Genomic DNA, 26894 nt, shown 5'->3' with positions numbered 1-26894 from the left:
GAAGTTTGTTATCGCTATTTCTAAGAAAGTGCTGAAGGGATCTTTCTCAAATTTCATATGTAGGTTCCCCTCGGTGCCTTGTTATGCATATTGCATTGCTGAAGGGATCTTTCTGAAATTTCATTTGTAGGTTGCCCTCTGTGCCTAGTTGTGCATATTGCATTTTGAGACCAGTCAGAAAACAACCTGCCCGACAGGCAGCCATCTTGTATTTTGACAATTAAAGTTTGTTATCGCTATTTTACAGAAGGTACTGAAGGGATCTTTCTCAAATTTCATATGTAGGTTCCCCTTGGTCCCTGGTGTAGCATTTTGGGACCAATCCGAAAACAACAGACAGCCATTATCGCTAAATCTTAAATTTTATATATAGGTTCCCCTTGTTTGAAAAGTACTAGAGGGCTGTTTCTGAACTTACACAGATTAGTAAGACTTAGAGGAAGGGAAAAGTAGAGAAAAGATCAATCTGACATAGAACCTATAAAGATCATTCAATGGTGGGCGCCAAGATCCCTCTGGGATCTCTTGTTTGTTTTTGTGGAAAAAAAATCACACCTGTCTAGCTCCCTAACTAAGCATTGAATATTTTTGGACTCTTGGATTCAATTGACCTTTTACCTGAAAATGAAGGTCGCAATATAATGACCCAGTTATAGGTTATAATACGCTGCAAATCAATACTGCCTGTGGATGATGCATGTGTTACAAACTTCATCAAGATATTTATAACTGTTCAAATACTAGATATCTTCAATGGTTAACGAGTTTGGACAAAATGCACTTTTTTTTACTTTTGATCTTCAGCTCAAGGTGACAATGATCCAATGACAAAGTACTGCACATTGTGAGTGGGTGATAAAGGCTATACAGCTGCAGTATAAAAGGTATAGCCTAACAAGAAAGTATTGGAAAAATTCACCTATTTGACCTTTGACCTTGAGATCAAGGTTACGGTATATTGATCCAATGACAGGGCACTGCACTTTGTCAGTAGGTGATAAACATATACAGCAATTTTCACAGTGATGTCTTTTACAGTTTGATAATTATTGTCTGGACAAGATATATTGGAAAACATTGCACTTATTTGACCTTTGACCTTGAAGTAAAGGTCACAATGACCTAACAACAGTGGACTGCAAATCTGCTTTAGGGGATTCAAACAAATTATCTGTAACAGTCAAAGAGTTTGGGCCAGGAAAATATATGCAATATGTGTCCCTTCCCTGGAAGGTCGGATGTAATTACAATGATCAGATGGTTATTGACAAAAGAAAGCAATGCAGGTTTCATTCTAAGTAAGGAAAGAATGTGCTGGAAATTTGCTTCTTACCAAAAACTTTCTACAAATGATGGATAAAAACAGGTGTTCATACTTATAACAGAATCATTCAAAAGTATACAAACTCTCCCTCAAACAAGGAACCATACACTTCATTGTTCCTGTTACCACAGTTTCATATACCCATACACCCACACACCATCAGTCTAACGGTTTCTGTTCCCATAGTTCCATACACCCACACACCATCAGTATAATGGTTTCTGTTTCTGTAGTTCCATACACCCACAAACCACCAGTCTAATGGTTTCTGTTCCTGTAACTCCATACACCCACACACCATCAGTCTAATGGTTCTTGTTCCTGTAGTTCCACACACCCACACACCATCAGTCTATTGGTTTCTGTTCCTGTAGTTCCATACACCCACACACCATCAGTCCAATGGTTCTTGTTCCCATACTTCCATACACCCACACACCATCAGTCCAATGGTTCTTGTTCCTGTAGTTCCATACACCCACACACCATCAGTCCAATGGTTCTTGTTCCTGTAGTTCCATACACCCACACACCATCAGCCTAATGGTTCTTGTTCCTGTAGTTCCATACACCCACACACCATCAGCCTAATGGTTCTTGTTCCCATAGTTCCATACACCCACACACCATCAGCCTAATGGTTCTTGTTCCTGTAGTTCCATACACCCACACACCATCAGTCCAATGGTTCTTATTCCCATACTTCCATACACCCACACACCATCAGCCTAATGGTTCTTGTTCCTGTAGTTCCACACACCCACACACCATCAGTCTATTGGTTTCTGTTCCTGTAGTTCCATACACCCACACACCATCAGTCCAATGGTTCTTGTTCCCATACTTCCATACACCCACACACCATCAGTCTAATGGTTTCTGTTCCTGTAGTTCTATACACCCACACACCATCAGTCTAAGGATTTCTGTTCCTGTACTTCCATACACCCACACACCATCAGCCTAATGGTTTCTGTTCCTGTAGTTCCATACACCCACACACCATCAGTCTAATGGTTCTATTCCTGTAGTTCCACACACCCACACACCATCAGTCTAATGGTTCTTGTTCCTGTAGTTCCACACACCCACACACCATCAGTCTAATGGTTTCTGTTCCTGTAGTCCATACACCCACACACCATCAGTCTAATGGTTCTTGTTCCTGTAGTTCCATACACCCACACACCATCAGTCCAATGGTTCTTATTCCCATAGTTCCATACACCCACACACCATCAGTCTATTGGTTTCTGTTCCTGTAGTTCCACACACCCACACACCATCAGTCCAATGGTTCTTGTTCCCATAGTTCCATACACCCACACACCATCAGCCTAATGGTTCTTGTTCCTGTAGTTCCATACACCCACACACCATCAGTCTAATGGTTCTTGTTCCTGTAGTTCCACACACCCACACACCATCAGTCCAATGGTTCTTGTTCCCATAGTTCCATACACCCACACACCATCAGCCTAATGGTTCTTGTTCCTGTAGTTCCATACACCCACACACCATCAGTCTAATGGTTTCTGTTCCTGTAGTTCCATACACCCACACACCATCAGTCTAATGGTTCTTGTTCCTGTAGTTCCATACACCCACACACCATCAGTCTAATGGTTCTTGTTCCCATAGTTCCATACACCCACACACCATCAGTCTAATGGTTCTTGTTCCCATAGTTCCATACACCCACACACCATCAGTCTAATGGTTCTTGTTCCCATAGTTCCATACACCCACACACCATCAGTCTAATGGTTTCTGTTCCTGTAGTTCTATACACCCACACACCATCAGTCCAATGGTTCTTGTTCCCATAGTTCCATACACCCACACACCATCAGTCTAATGGTTTCTGTTCCCATAGTTCCACACACCCACACACCATCAGCCTAATGGTTCTTGTTCCTGTAGTTCCATACACCCACACACCATCAGTCTAATGGTTCTTGTTCCCATAGTTCCATACACCCACACACCATCAGTCTAATGATTTCTGTTCCTGTAGTTCCATACACCCACACACCATCAGTCTAATGGTTCTTATTCCTGTAGTTCTATACACCCACACACCATCAGTCTAATGGTTTCTGTTCCTGTAGTCCATACACCCACACACCATCAGTCCAATGGTTCTTGTTCCCATAGTTCCATACACCCACACACCATCAGTCTAATGGTTCTTGTTCCCATAGTTCCACACACCATCAGTCTAATGGTTCCTGTTCCCATACTACCATACACCCACACACCATCAGTCTAATGGTTCCTGTTCCCATAGTACCATACACCCACACACCATCAGTCGAACACTCTGCTCACAAATCATCAGTCTGTCATCTCAAGCATCTTCTTCACTACTTTTGAGAAGTAGCTGGATGATGTCTTTGTATAATACATTATATGCGTTAACAGCCCAGATGAAATCAAGGTGGTTCCAGTCTTTGATTTCGTAACTGCCACGGACATTCGGTAACTTTGACTGTAAAATCTTTACATCCTGCAATACAGACAATTCAGTGAAGCAAATCAACCATGACCTCTTTCGAATCCCTAGATTTTTTACTATGCATGAATTACAAATATATGGCTGATCTAGAGAGGGTTTAGATAGGAGAAGTTATCAATGTAACCGGCCAGGACCTGAAGATCATCAATCAGTGTGTATATGTACATGTAACTTTAACCTGCCATATATACAATACATGTACACCGGTACATTTGAAATATTATGAATGAAATGGAAGTTAATGAATGCAAAATTGGAGAATCTATAAGAAATTAACCGATTCAACTTGATTGTAATACCAATTGGAAACATCAACAATGTATCATTTCACATATTACATTTATTTCAGAATGCTGTCGTCAGCACTGACCTGCATGCTGCTAAAAATCGGAACATTTCAAACACTTACCAGTAGACGCCAGTACTATTTTGTTTTATTATACACTGATGGGTAAATTCTTAGCTCACTGCCGTAAATGTGAATTTTATATTTACAGTTTAGTTCTAATTAGATATTGTACAGATGCATATTAAATACCTGTGGTACAGCTAACCAGTCCTTCTCGGCCCAGTACAGTACAACCGGGACGGTCACTTTGGCTACGTCATAACAAGGGGGTGTGGCCTGTTAGAATGGTACAGAAAAACTATAAGGTTGGAAGTTTTAAGTTACCTAACACAAGTTAGAACTCTCATAGTTATGAAGGGGCCTTTGTTGGAAAAATAGAATTTTTACAACAAATATACAATAACCAATACAGTCACACAAGTTTATAACTAAAAGGAATTCAAAATATACATTTTACTGACTTGAATTATACTTTATTAAATGGATACACTTGTATCTTGTATTTAGCATATTGCCTAGTTGATAGATTGTAATATAAGAATATTAAAGATGATCAACGTGACATCAGAACTTTTAAAGTTTTGGTTTGGTACTGTTTATACGCCCTATCATTAGCTTAGGACATTTAAGGACAGCTGGATAAGGTAAGGTCACAACATGAAGTCAAAATGGTGACATGATAATTTTTCAAAGAAATATGTTTTATAACGTGTATTTAAGTCACCAACAGATACAGTCTGAATACTGAGAGATGTGCAGTCTTTAGTAATCCAAATATATATCTCATGTCAGAAAAATAATTCTTAAAGACCTATTGGACGTGATCACAATGTTTAATACCTGTCCATAGTGCTGTTTGTTGGCCGCCACGGATCCATAGTCGTACTTCTGGAACTGCTTACTTCGGATCATCTGTCCAAACAAAAACCACTCATCTTCAACTTAACTTTGAGAGGAATGCGAGTTATGAGTGTTACTTCTACACAGCAAACTCAAACCACCTGACTGAGAACACTGAGAAACAGAGAAGTCTGCAGTGATGAAACTTGGAAGAATTTTATAACAATGACCTTATTTTTCTCAAAAATTATAAAATGGTGTGCCTCAAACAGAAAAATTTAAGTTAACAAAATAATATGTCTTTATCAGTAGAATACAGTACTACATTATATATGATTCTCAAGAGTCCTACAGATACCGGGTATTCACTCATCATCCAAAAACGGGTATCCAAGAAAATTCTTGATATGTACTCGCTATCATATGATTTATAATAAAGTCTGTCCTTTTTCCTTTCTTCCTCTGAATCATCTGTTGTACTGACATTCATATCAATAACGAATGAGATCTATGATAACATGTTCTAAAATTCCTGGGGACATGGAGGATAATTCTGTGGGGTTACCTGTGAGAAGTGGATCATATCCTGCATGGAGGTCCCCGCAGGTGTGTGACTGATGTAGACAGGTAACCTCGTCTGAAATAGGAATCCATAATCAGGTACGGAATAACATATATACGCCAGTACTTTTTGATGTGGTTTCTGAATTATTTTGTGGTACAAGCTTTCCTGTTTTATTTGTTGCCTATACACTGCAGAGAAATTTTCTTTTCCAAAGAGCAAATCTATGGTACAAATCAGTTATCTGGTAAAGGAAAGCTTATCTTTCTGTAACATGATTTCCTGGTTGCACAAGGCACATTGATGACAGATGTACATGTACCCAGTATTTTAAAAACTTTATACATGTACATGTATAATCCATAGCACATAATTTCTGATTGAAAACGGAAACTGAAAAATAATAATCCTTAGAAACAAATTCATCAATTTTTTTTAAACTGCATTTTTTTTTGGAAACGAAAAACAAATAAAACTGCAGTTTTAACATAGCAGCAGGAAATATCTGAAAGTCTATGCTAATGATAGAAATATATTTTGTCAAGTTAAACATTCCTACCTGGTTTAAGTTGTGTATATCATAACCAGCACACAGAAATAAGATGTCCGAGCATACAGCTCTAGTCACAGTTTCCCTGCACAAAGTATCACCTAGAATTTTGATGATTAAGTCATTTGGGAGAAAATCCTTCCGTCCGAGCAATAAATACGCTAACTGAAATGTGATAAAGAAAGTAAAACTTTCAGAAAATACTGAAAAAAATCTTCTATCATGGAGAAAAACATTCTGAACTCAAATAATAACAATTATCACAGTGAGTTACCTCCCTTATACCACAAAATATCAACCCCAACAATGGGCCAAAAGAAGTCAGAAATAATAAAAGATAATCATATTCAGTTCAATTTAATAAACATTTGATTCATAATCAGTCCATAATAAGTACATTTTCATATATTCATTGAGTAGGAGTTGTTCAATTGGAATAGTTGACAATGGATGAACACCCGATGCCTCTTCACAGCATAAGCTCATTTGCCCTTTGGGCAGGTTTGGGCAATCAAGCTAAAACATTTGATTTCAAAATATTAAATGGTATTGGATCCAAAAACTTTTATGGAAATTAGGCAACAGGCTATGTCTTTACAAGCCCTCCCCCTAATGGCACCAGGCTATGTCTATATATACAAGGCCTCTCCCTTGTGACAACAGGCTATATAAGCCCTCTCCCTTGTGACAACAGGCTATACAAGACCTCTCCCTAGTGACAACAGGCTATATAAGCCCTCTCCCTAATGACAACAGGCTATGCAAGCCCTCTCCCTAGTGACAACAGTCTATGTCTATACAAGCCCTCTCCCTTGTGACAACAGGCTATATAAGCCATCTCCCTTGTGACAACAGGCTATACAAGACCTCTCCCTAGTGACAACAGGCTATACAAGCCCTCACTCTAGTGACAACAGGCTATGTCTATACAAGCCCTCTCCCTAGTGACAACAGTCCATGTCTATACAAGCCCTCTCCCTAGTGACAACAGTCTATGTCTATACAAGGCCTCTCCCTAGTGACAACAGGCTATGCGAGCCCTCTCCCTAGTGACAACAGTCCATGTCTATACAAGCCCTCTCCCTAGTGACAACAGTCTATGTCTATACAAGGCCTCTCCCTAGTGACAACAGTCCATGTCTATACAAGCCCTCTCCCTAGTGAAAACAGTCCATGTCGATACAAGCACTCTCTCGAATGACAACAGGCTATATTTACCATTGTATGGCACTGCCACTATATAACCCTACCAATTCAGTTGCGAGTTCACCAGCTTATGAACTGCCAACTGAAATTTGAATTTGAAAATTTCAAAAAAAAAAATCGCACGACAAATAAAAAATCGCAGATGGTAAATATAAGCATTGAACGGCTTTCAGTTGGCATTCATAGTCAATATGAAAGCTAGCGCGCTTCATGGAATTTGCCTCTGTCCAGTTGGCATTCATATTGACTATGAATGCCAACTGAAGCCGTTCAATGCTTAAATGTCTATACAAACCCTCTCCCTAGTGACAACAGGCTATGTGTAGATAAGCCCTCTCCCTAGTGACAACAGGCTATGTCTATACAAGCCCTCTCCGTAGTGAGTAGTGACAACAGGCTATGTCTATACAAACCCTCTCCCTAGTGACGACAGGCTATGTCTATACAAGCCCTCTCCGTAGTGAGTAGTGACAACAGGCTATGTGTATACAAGCCCTGTCGTTTAAACTCTTGTGATTCTTACTTGATTTAAAATGTTGGAACTTATGTTGAAAATGATATACTCATTATTACCATGGCTTGGAAAATAAGTGTTCAGTTTCCTCAACAACCCCCTCATCTTAGCTCTACCAATGAATATCTATACAATTGGCACACCTACACTACCTATAAAGCTGACTTTGATTATTAATATTTATCTTTACATTTTGTGAAAGTTCTTACTTTCTTTTTTAATTGGTTTAATATGATGAATGTGTTGTAATAGATATTCCTAAAACATAAAGATACCAACAAACCTTGTCTGGGACGTTGGCTAGATACTTGAGTGGACTGATGATGTGGGCGGGCACAGTAACTGGTCCTAATGCCACGAAGAGTTTTATCTGTAACACAAATCAACAAATATTGATTTTATGGTTTAAGACTGGAAATAATTTTTACTTTCATCATTTATTATATTACATTTACATTTCCAGTACATATGCATTTCTATTTGGCCTTACTAACGAAATTGACATTTACACTTTGGTAATCTTTGGACTGGCACGCATGATAACTTGTTGACAATGAGTGTGGTTGGGCCAGCCCGACCTGATATGGCAAACACACTTTTTTTTTTTAATTTTTACATTTTGTGAATTAATTTTTTCGTGAATTATGATCAAAGTCAAAACAACATGTGAATTGAAGCTGTAAGTTTTTAAAAATTTCTCTTGGCAATGGAATAAAAAGATGCCTGTTGGCCATTTTGTAATACCTGATTTGACACAAAATTGAATTCGCAAAACTAGGGACCAAGTGAAGCTTACATTTGAAGCTTGTGAATAACCCCTCCAGTACTGAATGGGCACAACTAGTCAACTAGCCACCAAGTGAAACAAACACGTACAAAGTTTGAGAATTATCCCTCCAGTGTCAAGTACTTTTCGAGAAACTGAGGTAACAAGGATTGTTAACAGATGGGTGGACAGTGTGGGGTGATTTGAATAACCTACCATCTGATGATGATGGGCTGAAATGTGTCAATAAAGCAAACTAATTAAAGAGGTGTTCAGATAGAAAAGTAAATCAGGCTGCCTATCCACAAAAAGTAAAACCTCAAGTTAAAGTTACAAAATCAAAGTACAGGTGTACTTTATGTGTACAACCTTGATATAAGGCTCTTTCTTTCATTCCTTACGTCATTTACAGACCATGTGTTTCATTGTTTTTGCTGTCCTATTTTCTTTTTATTCTTTTATGTTTTTATGGGTGTCAATGTTTCACAGAATGTTTATAACACCAGGTTTTTTCCTGGACAAATGGAGGAAATTGACCAAGGTTTCATTGTATCACAGGTATTCAGAAATGTAAAGAAAATCTCAAAATTCAACCTGTTGGTCCCTCAAAACTTATTTTATTCAGAAATCGGAAAGACGAATGACATGTCATGTTTGGAACCTTTATACATTTTATTATATAAATTTCAATTATTTACTTGTTTTTTTTGTTTTTTTTTCTACTTTTTTTTATATTCAAATTATTTACATGCAATAAAGAATTCCACTTTAAAGTTCTGTTCATTTATTATTCCCCAATTTAAAAACACCAAGAAATACTTCAGAAATAAAAAGTTTTTTGACAAATACTGTATAAGTGGATTTCACAAAAAGAAACTGCATCAAATGTGTAGATTACACATTAGTACAATTACCTTTTTAGATAGATCTGGATTTTCTGACAACATAGCAAAGTTGATCAGCGTCCCCTGGGAGTGACCGATGTAAAACAAATCCTCATGTCCAGTACTGGTCAGTATGTGGTTAAGCACGGCTGGAATGTCATACTTAGCCATCTGATCAAAACTGAAACCCCAAGCCAGACATTAGAACAACTGATTATATGAACCCAAGCATTCAGATATCTTTGTATTTCAAGGCGCCAATATTTGTGATTATATGGAAACAAATTGGTGCCACATGGCAGTACTTTCAAAACTGTATGTTCATGCATCTTCAAGTTTCCAAAGTGAATTTCGTTTTTTTTTCCCCCCAAGATGGCAGACACATGTATTGAATGATAATAGGTGATGTTTTTCTGTGAAAAATAATCAAAACATCTATACAGGTATTTATCCCATAACCACGCTTGTTTCACAACTGATATGGCACGTGATAAAATTCGTAGCAGTGTGTTATTGTTTTTGTTTACACACCGCAGTGTGTAACCACTTTCTAAGCCTCCGATTGGTCATTTGTGACCTCTAAGGAATCTGATTAACTAACCTCTGGCCTTTGACCACGGACTACTTTTTACTACTCTCACTTATTCTCTTTTTTTTTTTGCCGTCTGTCTTCAAAAGATCACCATGGACACGTTTTGTGGATGTTTTGGTGCTCAACATAAGCATATTAAACTGGGTGCGAGGGGTCCCCGAGTGTCCTCATGGAAATGTCGATTAATCTGGGGTTTAAGTCGTACGAAATATAATTTGATGGTAAAATAGACGACGGAAGCGAGATATTGCATCGATTATAGCAAATTAAAACTGACCCCCTTTCCCCTCCCCCCCCTCCCCCCTCTTGATTCTAGATATGCAGTGGATCCCGACGAATGAATTATCAAAACAATGAACAAATGTAAAACAAAATGATTAAATCGCTGTCTCTAAATCGTAGTCATTTGAATGAAACGGTCGCACCATCTAACGTAACTGTTAGGCAGCTTCCTCTTTAGTTGGGTGTCATTCGGTACGGAACAGAAAAAAAATCAACGAATAAACACAAGTTTTCTTATCATTCCACTTACCTTTATTACGAATATATTTATCCCAAACACAAAAATTTAAAAATCATCTTGGAACATTTGTCTCATGTCAGTAAACTGACGAGAATTCGTGTAAACACACTGACAAACGTAAACTAGGCCTACATAACTGTTAGGCCTATATTGCTCAACACTCCAGCTCGGTTTCCGAAATATTTGTTGAAATGCACGATGTCTTGAATGAATAAATCTCAGAATGAACATTTAACATCACAATAACCAGTAATAGCATACCTACGAAATCCAGGAAAGGACCGATAATTGAATCTAGCAATGATTAGTCTAATATTCAGCGGTGACGTTCAACTTCGCGATGACGGTGTCGTCTTCTAATATTTCGAGCGGAGCTATTTAAACAAGTTACCTATTAATAAATTACACAGATACAAGGACTTTCAAACTTATATTTCGTTTTGTAAAATGATATCATTTACAAATATAGTACAGAAGATATGAGTCGTGCATCTAAAATAGATGATAAGCTTTCGTTCATAACAACCTATGTTTTGTCCCGTACTGATTTGGTTCACGGAATTTAGTTGCTATGTTGGGAGAATTTGAACTTGACATGCTTACATTTGTAAGTAAAGAAGTTATGGGATAAACAAGTTCCCCTGCTCGTGACGATTGTTTATCATTTGTATCCAACTCTCGTTAGTTATTATTCTAATTTTGAAAAGACACTCGCTAAAGCTCGTGTCTTTTCAAAATTAGAAAATTAACTAACTCGAGTTGGATAAAAATGATAAACAATCTCCACTCGTTGGGGAACCTCTATATAATCTATGCACCCCAACTTTAAACTTTATTTCAGTGCAAAAAACTACATAGATTACCTAAGTTTTGACAGATAAGATATCTTTTAATCTTGAGAGAATGTTTTGTATTGGTGTAAAATGTATAAACTTTCTACTTTGCACAAAAAAATACATGTCTATCGATGTGAGTTATCTTTAGCATACATATACAATGTATATTACATATACATCAACTTTCTGTCATTTTATAGATTTTCTCAGTATTTTCGATTCACCTTCAAAACTTAGCACTTTGAATCAATTGATAGAGACATGGTTTGTCTTGATTAAGGTTGTACAATTTAATAGAAAAGAAAATACATAGAGAAAAATTTGGGAACAATATCTGAAATTATCTCCCCTTAGACCAGGTATTTTGTATGTCCCTAGACCATTACTGATATTGATTGTTCTGCCTTTAGATAAGAATTGTTAGAATCTGTCCCTAGTCATGTTTTGATTGAATTGAACATATAAGAAAGTGACACTTATACATAATTTATCTCTACATCGACTTCAATAACATTTTAAGAGTTACAGAGCTCTTTCCTTCAACTGATAATAACAGATTGTTTTTTTTTCTGAAGCTGATTGAAACCAAATGATTCCTGAGCAGGGCTATTGCTAATACAAAGTAACTTTAAGATACATATCATATGTCTGAATGAAAATAATTGTGTTTTTATGTGCATTTAGTGGGTAAACCATAACAACTTACCATTATAAAAGAAACAGGCAGAACAGTAACGTTTATACTGGTCAATCATTCACATAATTTAAATAAAATATCTACCAGACCCCAACAAAACTTGGGAACAAACTAATTCACAAAACAATTTTTTACTAACCTAAATGCCCAGAATTCATCACAGTAGGGAGACAACTTGACATGTTTGGTGGAATATGTGTTTCCACGGGAGTTCCCCATCCAGACATCAAAGCCTGCATCAGCCAGCTGGAATCCTGTACATCAGATACATGCTTAAATTGTTGTCAATTCATTAATAGTCAATACAATGATTATGGTTCTGATAAAGCTACAGAGTGAGAATTACATCTAGACTGTAATCAAAGAGTAGAAAACAGTTATATAGAATTGAAGATTTTTTATTGGAGAATAATGTCCTAGACTTTGTACTTAGCATGAACATTTAAGAAAAAAATTTACCACTTATGAAATACTCAGTGCGAACCTATAACACAACATCCTAAAGTGTATCACTGATTAGGATACGTTGCTAGCTGATAGATAATGAAAAATGATAAAAAAAAAAAAAAATAATTTACCCCCGTAGTTACTTTCTTAATGGTGCTGGGTATATAAATTATTTATTTTCAATGCCTTACATATATAATATATATTTTCATTGGTTGGTATCATATGACCAGATATCCATTTAACAATTTGTTTATGATTACGGGTAATTACCTAGGCTTTCATTAGCTAAATTGGTGACCCAATTAGAGCTGGCTCCAAGGAGGCCATGCTGAAGGAAGACAATTGGCCGTGGTTGGTTGTTTGGGGTGTAGTGTTTGTTGTACCGTCCATGAGGGATCCTCTGTACCCCGAGTAGGTAGCCATCTTTTGTTTCTACAGTGTACTCTTCACACGGGTATCCTTTACTGGTCACCAGCTGCGACTGAAAAGTGGACAAGGTATCAGATTATTTAAAATATTCTTGTATTTAAGTAAAAATAGATTGGTATATTTTGGTCAAGGATGGAAACTCGTAATAAAGTATCTTTCTAGCAAAGCCCAGAAAGAGATGTTAAGTTAAAGATATGTCAGTCCAAGAATGAGATACCCGGTAATTCTGACCTTATATTCTCCACTTTTGAATGCAACATAATTATCCTATCAATTGTAGGTTATGCCTGGAAGGACAGTTTTTTAATAGATGTGATGTTTTTTTTTCATTTAGACATTACTTTACAATTTGGTATCATGTGATATTTCTCATCTAAGAGAAATAATGTTAAAGACAGTCAGGTCGACATTAAAAGGTATAGGTCAGTCAGTTGTGCAAAAATGAGACCTTTCCCCAGGTCCAAAGTGTGGACACATCTATCCAAATTTGCAGCCAAAAAAGAAAAACACTTAAACTCCAAACTCCTTTGTTAAGTTGTACATGTAGTAAATTTTTAAGTCATTGACCATTGAGGGTTACTGCCAGTAAATTAGGAGTCTTCCTTTTAAAGTTGGGATCCCCTGATCTTTCCAATTGCAAGCTGAGGTACTGTTGTCTAGTGGTAATTAAGACATAGGACCATTTTAGTTTGAGTTCTGGCTGTCCTGGTGTATCCTTGAACAAGATACATGTACAATGTACTTTACTGTGTTAAATTGACTCAGCTGTAAATGAGTATGAGGTAGGGCAGTGAAAAAAACATTGTGTGTAGATCGACTGTTAGCACCTTCATGGAATCTCTGACTGTAAGCTCCCCAGGGAGTTGAGAGATATTGGTTGGCTACTAAAGGGCCAATAACCACAGAGATGATAATTTATGAAGCGCTTAGATATGTCTGTGTTACCCTGATATTGAGGTTTATTTAACGACACATTATCATAAATTATAAAGTCAAAATATAGCAAAAGTTTCGATATTGTAAGACAATATGTTTGCCCAAGAAATAGGATGTTGTGTGAATAAATATTTGAAAATATAACAGTATCCCTCTTAGTAGTGACACAATATATATATATATAAAAAAAAAAAAAAAAAAAAAATCACACAAGTGGTTTTTTTATAGAAAGAAGTCTGATATTTTTATCAATATATTAATTAATTATCTAATCACAGACTTACCGATTATTGTGATGTTATAACTCAATAAAATTAATCTTATTTTTGTCATAAATGTCACAAAATAACAAATCACAAATGTTACTCATAAATGACAGGGGCATGCATAACTACATGTAACTGTAATGTCTCTGGGACTGGTAATGACTACTGACTGCTAGAACTTTATAAAAGTTTTGTGCAATTTTTTTAAAGGATAATCATCCATTTCTCCACAAACTGACCACATTCATGAAAACTTCCGGGTCCGCATTCCTCCAGTTTCTGAGAACATTCTCCAACATTTCCGACTGAAAACTTTCACATTTTCCAAATAGAAAACTAGTAACGGACAAGCCAAATATCAGGATATTCATATCATCTTGTGGTGTCATTTGCCAAATAGTACCCAGCACAGCTTAAAGTTTCACTGTGTCGCCCTCAAATTAGGAATTTTATGCAATGTCCAGTGGTAAGTGTACATATCCGTTCCATGTCGTACAGCTGTCGGTGCTTGAAAGTTTTGTCCTAGATACCGGAAATGTAAACACTGAAGAATGTAATATACGAAACGATATGATATCCGGGACCCGGACCAGACAATATTTTATTACTCTCACATTTTTAAGAATACTCACAACGATTTGTTACATTATTTATACCATGACTTCAATCAGATCCCTAAAAGGAAAGATTCGAATGCGCATGTTTTAATTTGAAATAAAATTTGAAATAAGGATTTAATTCCTAGAATCTACTGTACAGTAGAGATAATTAGCATAACAATAAGTTAAGTACTCCAAACAATACAATGTCTAATAATAAAAGGCCAACCACAAGTTAAAATAGTCCAGTAACTTTGCAAAACTGAGACTGAAAATGGAACTAAATTAAGCAACCTTTTACTTTCTAAACACAACACAACCAGTGAGTATTATACTTTAAAATGTCAGGGAGTTGTTCGAGTTATATTTAGATCTAATTCAAAATAAAAAAAAAATGAGGATGATTATCTTTATTCATTTTTAACAGCGACTTCATTTTTTCGTTATTTCGTTCCAGCGCTGTAAAAAGACGATGCCTAGCGGGTCGAAAAAGCCAAAATTACAAAAGTTATTAAGAAAAAAAATGGAATTGAAAACCGAAAAAACACACGTCAGTCACCTTGCTTAGCTTTGTGAAAATTTCAGTTTTCGAAAAGGACATCAACGGTTCAGTCGTGTAGTCTGCTGTGCATGCTGATGAGTCTAAAATATATCCACTGAGCTAATATTTACATTGTCATGTCACAAAGTTAGTAAGTTTGGCGAATCTTGCTAAATAGGTCAGTAGGAAATATTACAGTGATTTCTTGAATGAGACAATGGAAATTATGACGTCATATTTGTATTACGTCACATCCGTTTTCATGCGACGTTTGAAAAAAAATGTCACGTCTATAAAAGTCTCCGAGCACAGCAACGGGCAAGTATTTGCATCTTCCAACATATATAACCATGAGGAACTCAAAACAGATATAAAATGACACACTTCACAATATTTGTGTCATTGCTTCTCGTCTTCGTCGGGTAAGTTCATTATTGAAATTAATTTATTTGACGACGTCTGTATGATTAGGAAACGTCATTATTTTGAGCTACAGAATTTTATGGTTTCAGTTTGATCCATTTCAGCATAGATATCACGTTCTTCAAAAATACGTTTCAGAATAGTATCATTTTCTTTGAAACTCTATTTTTTATACTCACTTTTTCTGATTCATTTATGACTAGAATCCAATTGATAAAATTTCTTCAGAAAATAACGGATTTATCTAATAGGCATATCTGGATAAATTAATGTTTTATTTTATAGGGATTTGCATTGCTTTATAACGCCACACTCCGGTTTAAACTTAAATGAGAGGTTGACACTACTCGATTTTGCGTGCAACTCGGATGAAAACCTATCATTCTTTCTTCTGTGCTGCGATTTTTTTTTTACAGAGAAGCAGCAGGAGAAACATGTCGATTACATATATTGGAGGATGCCGCGGAGGGGGTGACAATGGGAGAGCGATTGTTCTGTTTCCTGTTTTTCCCGTACACGCCACCGGAGGACGTAGCATACCAACTGTGCGACACACCCCAGTCAGACCATTGGTTGTCCCTGGATAACATGTGTATGTATGGATAAATACTGAACGTAGATCAATTTCAACTTCATCGTTTGGGACGTTACTGTGTGGCGAGCTGCAGTGTAACATACAAACACATGCGATATTTCGTGAGTTCGTATGTTACACCCCACACTGCACAAAGTTTGTCCTTAGCGAGAACTGGTAAAACGTTCCGTGTGGAAGACTGTCGTATTTCACGATTGAGATGATAAAGTGTGAAAAACGGTCAATCTACGAGTACATTCCACAAAAGTGTTAAGTTAAAGACAATTATACGTGTATGAAGAAAATGAATGTTGCAATTAAATATTGTGAAATATTGTGTATTTTCCTTGACATCTACCATTTTCTGTATTTGATCAATTTTGTAGGTAAACAAAACGTGCACCTTAATGAACTTATAATCTTATTTCATCTGAAAATGTGATAGAAGCTTGTTTTACATTCTTTGATAGCCACCATCATATCTGATATCAACCCGAGCTGGCTTGCCGTTTGGTTTTACTACAACCTGACCGTAGTTTTGGCAGCGTACTACAATGTATGGATGGCTAGCCGTTACCGTAAGTTCTGATTGATTTAAAACATGATCATCATACAGTGACGAACCATACGTCTGCCTGTTTACGTCAAGTTGCTAACTATGTCAATCCTCTATTGTTTAATTTAACCTCCCTATTAATGAAAATTATTCTAACAAAACATAATTGATCAATAGACCGGGCGATTCGTTCAAAACACTTGCCATGGCCAAACGAACCATTTTGTCACCACGTCGGTCAACTCCCAGGATTGTCCTCAATTTTTCAAGTATGAGGAACATTCGTTTATCCTCTGTGTTTTTGAAGAAGAAATAGTGGACAGAAGGCTTGGCATGACATAAGTTTGATAGTAGTAGGTCGTTATATGATATTGTACCAAAATTTAGCACAAAATGTTGACGTAAAATTGACCATTTTTATTTATACAGCACGTCAGATCCTTTGTAAAACAACAAGTGAAAAGGTGTGTGAACACTCCAAACGGAGGAAATTCAAATGTCGTAACGAGGATGAAAAGCGGGATAAATTGAGGTTTTTGAAAGTACAGAAAAACAAGTCTGATATTCTTCCCAAGTTTATACATCTGCATAAAATCAACTACAGTTCCGGCAGTTTGGGGAAGCTGGAAATAAATGGCCAGACTACGCATAGACACCAGACAGCGTTCTTCAGATTGAGACGGAGGTACTCAGCCGAGAAGTTACCGAGACACATAATCATGGACCTGTTAGATGCTGGTACGTTGCAGCAAAATAAACACGCTTTGCAAAGCGGAAGGGAAAACAGCTTCAGAGACGCCAGACAAGAAACTGTTGAAACGTTGTTAAAACGAAAACATGATGAAGAACGGAACCAGATTTTACAATCGATGTCACCAGATGTGGGAGACGGGAACGGAGGAGGTGGTGGTGGTGGAGACTTTGTGGACGGGACAAACATACATAATATCGGTCGTCCGTGCGCAAGTTCTAGCTTTATATCTACTTTTGATGCGGAAGCAATTGAGCCAGCAGAAGTCGACAGCGATGAAGAAGACTTCGTTATTGAAAATAATGGAAACTTGTCGCAAGGCAGCTCCAGTCTAAGAAGAAATCTGGAACAGGGGAATGAGCGAACCGATAGCTCTCCAAGACACCACGAGTACGAAGGTAACAGCCGGACACACCAGAGCTTCACCGACTGGATTCCAAACTACCTTCCGAATACTCCAGACGACACCTTCATGACGTCATTTGATGTCGGTACGGATCGGAGTACAATATATGACGATCACGAAAACGAAAGTACCTTGATGACGACAATGATGGAAAGCTTTGTTAGTATGTCGGACAGTCTACAGAAGACAGCCACGTGGTACGGAAGTGACGACTTGGTAGGTACTCATTTGGTTAATGCGTCCGTACCGATTAATTGATTACGTCTCCTCTTTAGAGGAAATTTATTTCTGTTGCAAAATAAAACTTCTTGTTTACTAGATTATAATTGAAATACCCCCTTACATATACATAACGAAAGCAGACGAAAGCGTATACTTTCTTCAGCTATCACATTTGACCCAGCGGAGCTTGACACGTTCCTTTGACCCAAAATGAAATTTTGACCCCAGTGTTGTGATTTGATCATCGACTTTTGCCTTCTCGCTTCCCAAGTAACATATTTTTTTTTCTCGCGCACTTCCAGGAAGTATCCCCGTTCCAGTGGTTGTCCGCTGTCTTGGTTACCAGAAGACTTGCGAAGAAAGTCTGGGCGCTTGTGTTTGGACATCCAGGTCCGCGTCCAGTATATAGCTCTCCGCCCCCTCGGGATGCCTCTCCGATGAATGAGTCGACATCCACACCCCCATTCCGACCAACATCTCAGCAATATTATCCTGACTTTCAGTCAGAACTGCCTCGATATGAAATGGTAGATTAATGGAGATGCGACAGACACAAGAGTACTAATAAATTATATAATAATGAAGTGTCTCAATCAACGTTATTGTACTATTGCGTTATTTTTCACTACCTGTCGTCCTTTCGTGGACAACAAATCGAAAATACGAATAAAATTGATGTCACCAGCCCGGCAGTAGCTGCAATGTGGCCACGGAACGGACGGAATGGCCTAAGACTTTGTTACAGTCTATTAGTAATTGGACCTTCTCCAGTGTGTATGGCACATTTTCAGACGTTTCTTTTTTTTTTGGTGGAGGGGTGTCATTTTTACAGAATTTTAATCTAGCCTTCCAAAACGTCTGAAAATGTAAGGAAAGTTCAATATTACTCATAGACAAAGTCTGAGGTCTCTGTAGCGTCGTGTCAAAGTAAATGATATCGTCAGATAGCATATCCACGGTTGATACACTGTATCACCCGTGAATACGGTGGCCGTGGTGGCCGAGTGGTTAAGGTGTCCCGACACTTATCACTAGCCCTCCGCCTCTGGGAGGCGAGTTCGTGGGGCAGTTGCCTGGTACTGACCGTAGGTCGGTGGTTTTTCTCCGGATACTCTGGCTTTCCTCCACCTCCAAAACCAGGTTCGTCCTTATTAAATGACCCTGGCTGTTAATAGGACGTTAAAAAAAATAAACCAAAACTGAAATCACCTGTGAGTATCCGACTGTGAACTGACACTGTATGAGTTTCCATCGTGTCTAGTTACTGCAACTTCGATACAAATCACAGAATTTATCCAAAGATGGCACATGCGAGTTTTCCTCTAGGTGTCCTTTACGTATAATACTTTGTTTTCTTTTCGATTCTTGTGAACGGCTCACTGATAACTCAATCAAAAGGATATGTAACGGGCGAACATAGTTTATGATACGCGCGAACATACATTATTGTAATATTGTAATATACCTTACGGGCGAACATGTACGTAGTGTCTATAAAAAGTGCATGACTATCCAATCAGTATCGCGCACGCAATACTATCGCGTCGCGGAGGAATATTGATATCGATAGATTGTTAGACTTTGTCATTTACACACTGGGGGGGGGGGGGGGGGGGGGGGGGGGGGGGGGGGGGGGGGGGGAGTATACGTATATTCCTTACTTAAGTATGTACCACGTACACTATACCATAGAGGACATCACACTGGCATGCAGGTATGGGGATGCTTCTTTTCATTGATAATTTGAATTACATATATATATGTTTACATTTAAAAGCGGTTTTGAACCCGATGGTACGGTATGGTAAAATAACAGTGAGGACATTACGTCCATCAATCGTCTGATCCACACGCACGGTCGATTGCTTTATGTCACACTTAAATGTAGACGTAGTGTAGTACACTCTATCTAGAGATAGAAAGTCTTACAAGAGAGTCAATGTGGAAGTCTTTTCTGCCCGAAAAGACAAAATATCGTACGCGAAAAGACGAAATAAATGCACGCAAATTAGTGACTAAATTCCCATCTTTTCCACTTTTCGCCCCGAAAAGGCGAAAATTAACAAACCTTTATATTCGTCTTTTAGTGTCGGAAAGAGGAAGAAAATTAAGCATTCTAATTTATAATTACTTTCTTGGAACTTTTAAGTTAATAGGTTACCAGGGTAAACATGAGTTTGTGTTTTTTTTCCTGTACGTATGTTTAAGGAATATACGTCATTTTGACTGCGTATGTATGCGAAGGTAAAGTGTTGTTGGTTTTATGACACAACACTGCACTATTTTGATTTAAAATTGTAGTCACGTCTTTATCAGGAGTCAATGACTTTGATCTATTTTTAGATGCATTACGTAATGCACATAAATACATCTTATAGAACAATATCATGATGATGAAATCCAATTCATATGCTCTCATTTACTGAACCGAAGTCATATCAGTGCGCCGAACAATTAATTGTAATAATGTAAAATCTTTGTGCGTTTATATATTAAAATGTATGTGGATATTTTCTATATCACCAAGAAGAAACAATAATACTATTATCCGTGTTAAAATATTTATTAGAGAAAATTCACATGAGTCTGAATATGGGATTTTCAGAGAGTATCACATAATATTGACTTCCAACGTACAAACCTTCTAAAGACTCAACATTGCATAAATTGTATGGTATCATTAACTTGACGAAGTCGAAAATATTTCCGTCATTCGATAACACAGTTATTCTCCACAATATTTACAAAAATAAAACATTCTTAATAATGCGAACTGTGCATCCATTCAAGGCACAACATGGTATCGTCATAGATCTTGAACAACAGCATGCTCTGTTCCGTGTCTTTGTAATTGCTTGAACAGTGGATTTTCATTTAGAACAAAACATTATATATTATAATATTCTCCATTTTTTTTTGATAATACCAGATAAACACAGGCATTTACTTCTGGTTACAACCGTTTGACACCTCGTCCTTACCGAGTGTAACATCGGGAAGTGGTTGTCAATTTAATACGAGAACGTGTATAATATTAATGTCAAATGTTTTGTTCGAAATAAGTAAGTGTCCGATAGCTTTGCTCTTCAAAATAAAGACACACACGCACAAAAAACAAATATACATGTATATACACCCTATACATAAATAACAACACTCTGAACAGGTTAATCAATTTTGAGTCGTTTGATAAGAATCTATATGATATTTCTTTTCAAAGTATCCAAACTTATACAGTATGTTGTATGTAGTGTAACCATTTGATGTTTCAGAAGATAGCAACATTTCAGATAAGTTCCCCCTTTGAGGTCCCACCACTCAGTCTCCATGAGTCTAATCAGCCTTATTTATGTTAATAAATATGCTTCAGACCAAACTCGGTTAAAACCCGATTTGGAATATAGAAGTAACGTTATGAAAGGAAACGTATACGGACGATGTAAGATGACAGTGACTTATAAAGAATCAATGCGACCGTACACAATGTATTTAGAACATCCTCCAATACATAAATCAATTTGAATATTGGACAATATACACCCTACCCATGCTAAAACGAAATGCATGACTATATCTAGTGAAAACAATGCATAATTAATTATTGGAAAGTACAATTTCATGTCAACACAATGTCAACAAAATTGAAAGAAATTGGTTGAAATCTGAGGGTGAGAATCTACGGAGATAAACATATAAGGGCAATCACTTTTACAAAAATAGTTGAACCTAAACGACTCTCAGAAAAAAAAAATATATATATATAAAACATAATTTGTATCATGGTTAGTTGCATTGGATCTTTTAAATAAACTAAGGAAGGACAATCTCTGGCCAAGATTCAAATTAAGATGCCTCTCAGGAAAACACAACTACAATGTATATGTTAAATATAGTACAATATCAATACAAAGAACATAATAGAATTCTAAAAATGAGAATGAAAAAAGCAGGCCAGCTTTCTTCCCCATAATTTACTCTAAATTATGCATAGTTTAGGACACTAAAGTCATATCTTAATTTTATGTGTTTTATATTGATATAATGCTTAGGGCTAACCTCTTGTAAAAGATAGATATAGAAATATCGCAGTCTCGGTATCAGATTTTTGAAGTTTATTACTCAACAAAGCCTCGTGCTAAAATCTTATTTTTGGGACAGATATTTCTTTGTCTATCAAGCCGGGGTGAGATAAACGTTATCTAAAATCCTTTGATACGATATACCTCATCTATGTCAGTGATTTTTAAAGCACTGTGTAAATGACGGGGTTCTCCTAACACAAACTAAAATAACAATTACGTTTGTCACAGATATATATATACAAATGTATTAACAGGAGGCCCATGGGTCGTAACGGAAACCTGATTTGTGAAATATTTTTAATTATTTTGTCCCTTTTTAGCTCCGCCCATCAGCCCTGGGGTGAATCAGTGCCATCTTACCAATATTAATAATTCTAAGATTGTTATGATTCCTATGGTAGTTAAACAAATTATGTCATGTCATACTGATAATTCTAGCTAAGTTTGTATTATTTCGATAATTGTATTTTCCCTATATAAACTATTGCTAAGTTCTTCTTAATCTTACATCTTTATATATATCTGCCTAGGGGGTACGTGAGCCCCGATGGTCATCAAATTTACAATTTTGGTAAAGCATGTTAAGAGCCTTTCATTTATGAAGAGTATTGGATTCTATCTTATATGAGTCTTGAGAAATTCTTTCAAAGTACCGTCAATTTGACCCCCTTTTTCCCGCCCTCAGGTCCCTGGGGTGGGGGAGCATATATTTTTCATAGTTTTGATTGACCTTTGGCAATGAAATTGGTTCAGGGGTTTCTGAGAAGTCAAAAAGGTAAATTGTTTACTGATGGTTGACGCACGACGGTCAACTATGAACTAAAGGCGATAAAGAATAGGTCAGTTGCTCTCTAGAATGATCAATGTTGTTAAGTAGTCATATATGTAGTTAATCTGCTGATTATTGTTATATTCTTCAGTGGTTGGAAATATTTTACACCTGTCATAGATTCAAATACTGCCATATACACCCAATGATCTTATTTCAGCAGGTGTGACATCTTTTCATCTCTATCCTGCTATGGAATGGTCTCTGAATTTATTGGTTAAGACCCACGTCGAATTCGTTCCCCTCCTCTTTCGTCTTCCTCTGAGCTAGTGTCATCATCCGAGTAAAACCCTGAAAATTTCAGATTACATTTGTAGTTGATAATTAGATTTTTATGATTGCCTTAAACCTGATAAATGGTTTCGCGATCATTTATCACATTAAGTTAAGAATTCGAAGATGTTACCACAATGCCTAAAATAGCACACATGTGAGATATATCCAGATTAACAGGATAAAACGCACTCACTTCAGGTTAATTAATTTTGTGAAAACAGAACTACGACAGAAATGAAATGTACAAGACGGATGTCAGTATTTTACTCCGACAGTGGAATGGGTGTTAGTGCTTTTATGATATGCATTGATCAAATTTCACTTTAGAAATTGATGCATTTTCAATGTAACAAAATGTTTTTCATAAAATTGAGTTTACAAACCAGAGTGTCTGTTTGTGATCGGCAATCGTCCGACCGGGTCCTTGGTCATTTGATAGTTGTCCATATGGGACGCCATTTCAACCTTCACACTTGCCACGTACTGCTTGTCCAACATTACAATTTTATTGTAAAGCGGACCAACACTTTTCGCATACTGGCTATCAATCTGTTTGACACTTTTCATTAGACAGGAATAAGGTTGAAAGCGGCGTTTGCGAATTGTTTTGGTCTTTAATATATTCATAATGTCTGCAATATCTTCTGTCTTTTCCAAAGCAGACAGTGGGATTGCTGTCATGGCTTTGATGATGTTCAAGAACGCTCCCCATGTATGTTTTTCTGGTGATAGTTGTGTCTCAAAATATCTAACTAGATGTCTTCGAAGTTCTCGCACCACTTCTAGGCAACAGAAAAATCAAAGACCTGGTAACAAAGTATGTAAATACAGTATTATATATAATATACATGTAAATGTGGATTAGGAAATAGAACACAGGGGAGAAAATGTGAAATATTCAAAAGAATGGTCATAGTTAGCAAAGCCCCTATATTTTGTGTTGAACACCCGAAACTGAGGCGTTATGGCACAATGTCTACATAAAAAAGCAAGATAAGTAAAATGTTATTAAGATCAAACAAACAGTTAAGTTTGTCAATTGAGTAGAACATAGGTTATATGTTTGGGTCAACTTTCTCGCTTCGATTTCTTGGAACAGTGTCTATTATCAAAGGTAGATTCTTACACGGTGAGAGATAATTTTCCTCAAAGCGACTTCGATATATCCTCAAATGGTAATGTTGTTCTCTTCGCTCAAAATTGGTTTCTTTACATTCATTGACCCGTATTTTACCTACCTTTCAATGTTTCCCTATTTCTGATTCCTTCGTAATCAAATCCATTCATGATATCGTCCAAGCACGGAGTCGTCTATAACATATAACGGTTATTTGCTATTGTCTGCAATCAATCTACATGTAAAATTAGATTACAAACGTAACGTATACAAATAATTGTCTCTTATCAATTGAAAAGTTAAACTAGTTGTATACAGAGAATTAATTCGAATATCCAATATTAAACGACTCTCCTATAAGACATAATTTACACTATTGAACGATGAATATGAAAATGTTGTATGCAGTAAGTATGGTTATCCATTGGGTTGCGTCTGTGTATAGCACGAGTGTTTTCTGTTGAACATGGTGGAGGGCTACCTAAATCAAAAGGAAACAGTGTGTCATGTATAGCTTAGTAAAAAGGATAATCCTGTTCGGGAGTACACAAACGAAATGATACAGCTCAGGGAGGGATTAATGGTTAGACATTAAAGAATACACATACCATCCTGCGGGTAGAGCGGTGTTTTTTTCGGTGACGGAATAATGTTACTCTCTCTCTTGATAAGACTAAAATTAAACATGATTTCTATCAAGGTACCTTCTTTTGTGATTAACGCATTTAAATTGAGTTATTTGCAGATCTTGAAAAAAAAACTCCGCCATGCATTTTCCCCGAATTTTTAATGTATTTTATTGCCTTTACACAACGACTGGGCTTAAATTTTTTACCGAGTAAGCCATACTGAAAATATTGATGTCACTTTAAGTGTTCTGGCGATCGTCCGTAACACATTCTGCTATTTAACCTAGACAAGTCTAATACAGAAATTAAATTAATTGTTACATTTGTATGTGCTATTTCAGATGAGATGTATCAGGCAAAAGCCTACAGTATTAACAAAGTTTTGTTTGCTCAGAAACAATATGACATTGTTTGGTAAAGATCATACTGTTTTTTTCACATTTGTATAAAGGTTTGTAACTCTGATTCTATTATGATATCCAATGAAAGTTATTACAGAAATCGTTAAAATGTTGATCTCATAAATGAGAAGTTTTTTTTTACGTACCAACTGAACGCTTGCATGTCCGATACCTGTAAGTAAAAATATGTCGTACTACATTCCTAGGTAGATTATTCTTTGAATAAAATCTTCTTTATTCCTAAGATACGTCTTGTTATTTAAAGTTTATGAGATTCGCTTTCTAAGTATATGATGGTAAAGTATATGTATCACCTACAGGAACGAAACATTCCCGTGCTCGTGTAACAGAACAAACAATACAATCCAAGTGCTATAATACTTACCATAATTAACATAGAGTCCATTATCTCCCAACTGATCAAGTACGTGCTCAGTGAATTGCTGATCCATATCTCCATGCACACTGTTTCTTCGTTTCTGTTTATATTGAATAATAATGTGTCGCGTGCGTTTGTTGATAAATTCGTGACCAGTTCACCTATTGCGAAAATAATATATATGTACTAGCATGGATATCATATTTGTCATTATTCTAGTTATCAATACAAAAGATATCAAATGCATAATAAATCATAACTTCAATTTCTGAATAATTGAACGACCTGTAACAAGCAATGTACGATATATAGTTAAGACTGTCAGGGTATGGAAATTCTGGGTCGATAAAATTATAACACATCAAGGCTCCAATATCCACGTTCAATTTATTGAACAAGTTTAATCGCTTCCTATGAACTATGAATTGATTTAACAATCGTTTTAATTTGTTTCTTATAAAACCTTAGAAACTATTTTAGAAAGATGTACGATAACATTTCACTCCATGGATCATGGAGAAAATCCCATTGCAAAAATGACAATTGATAAACTATAAAAAGTTATCAGGAAAAAATGCAATACACAATATTTCAATGCTATTTACTGAATTTAATAACATTTTCTACAAAGTGCATAGGAATTTGTGGATAGCAGTATATATCTCAGGATTAAGGTGTCTTTCTGGTGTTTTTTTCCAAAGGATAAAGTTCATTATGGTGTCGATATTTGGAATGGATAGATTCGAGTTTATGCCATCAATTCACCACTAACATGTGGTATGGCAGTTTTGTGTCCTTGGTTTAAACTTCCTCTCAATTACGTATATATAATGTAATGGAGACTGTTGTATGACAATACGCTAATTA

General features: G+C 36.6%; 3 protein-coding genes across 3 annotated transcripts; 1 reads left to right on the top strand and 2 right to left on the bottom strand.

Annotated features, from left to right (window-relative positions):
* Positions 1-531: 531 nt before the first annotated feature.
* On the bottom strand, positions 532-14762 carry LOC117327454 (gastric triacylglycerol lipase-like). The gene is made up of 10 exons (XM_033884447.1): positions 14482-14762; positions 12882-13092; positions 12301-12415; positions 9544-9694; positions 8147-8233; positions 6153-6308; positions 5597-5668; positions 5032-5103; positions 4381-4467; positions 532-3833 (listed from the first exon to the last, which is right to left on the bottom strand). The coding sequence occupies exons 1-10, from the start codon at positions 14629-14631 to the stop codon at positions 3675-3677; spliced, it is 1260 nt and encodes a 419-aa protein (XP_033740338.1). The 5' UTR covers positions 14632-14762; the 3' UTR covers positions 532-3674.
* An 857-nt stretch (positions 14763-15619) lies between these two features.
* LOC117327452 lies at positions 15620-18909 on the top strand. The gene is made up of 5 exons (XM_033884432.1): positions 15620-15804; positions 16222-16397; positions 16850-16957; positions 17365-18308; positions 18617-18909. The coding sequence occupies exons 1-5, from the start codon at positions 15758-15760 to the stop codon at positions 18848-18850; spliced, it is 1509 nt and encodes a 502-aa protein (XP_033740323.1). The 5' UTR covers positions 15620-15757; the 3' UTR covers positions 18851-18909.
* Positions 18910-20858: 1949 nt separating this feature from the next.
* LOC117327451 lies at positions 20859-25813 on the bottom strand. Its single transcript, XM_033884431.1, has 5 exons — positions 25795-25813; positions 25227-25291; positions 24740-24812; positions 23885-24283; positions 20859-23516 (listed from the first exon to the last, which is right to left on the bottom strand). Exons 2-5 carry the CDS (start codon positions 25227-25229, stop codon positions 23443-23445), a joined length of 549 nt encoding a protein of 182 aa, XP_033740322.1. The 5' UTR covers positions 25230-25291; positions 25795-25813; the 3' UTR covers positions 20859-23442.
* Between the last annotated feature and the right edge of the window lie 1081 nt (positions 25814-26894).

Source organism: Pecten maximus, chromosome 5, assembly GCF_902652985.1.
Source record: "Pecten maximus chromosome 5, xPecMax1.1, whole genome shotgun sequence".
Taxonomy (NCBI): Eukaryota; Metazoa; Mollusca; class Bivalvia; order Pectinida; family Pectinidae; genus Pecten; species Pecten maximus.
Note: the sequence above shows the minus strand (reverse complement) of the source record. Positions and strands in the feature narration are given on the sequence as shown.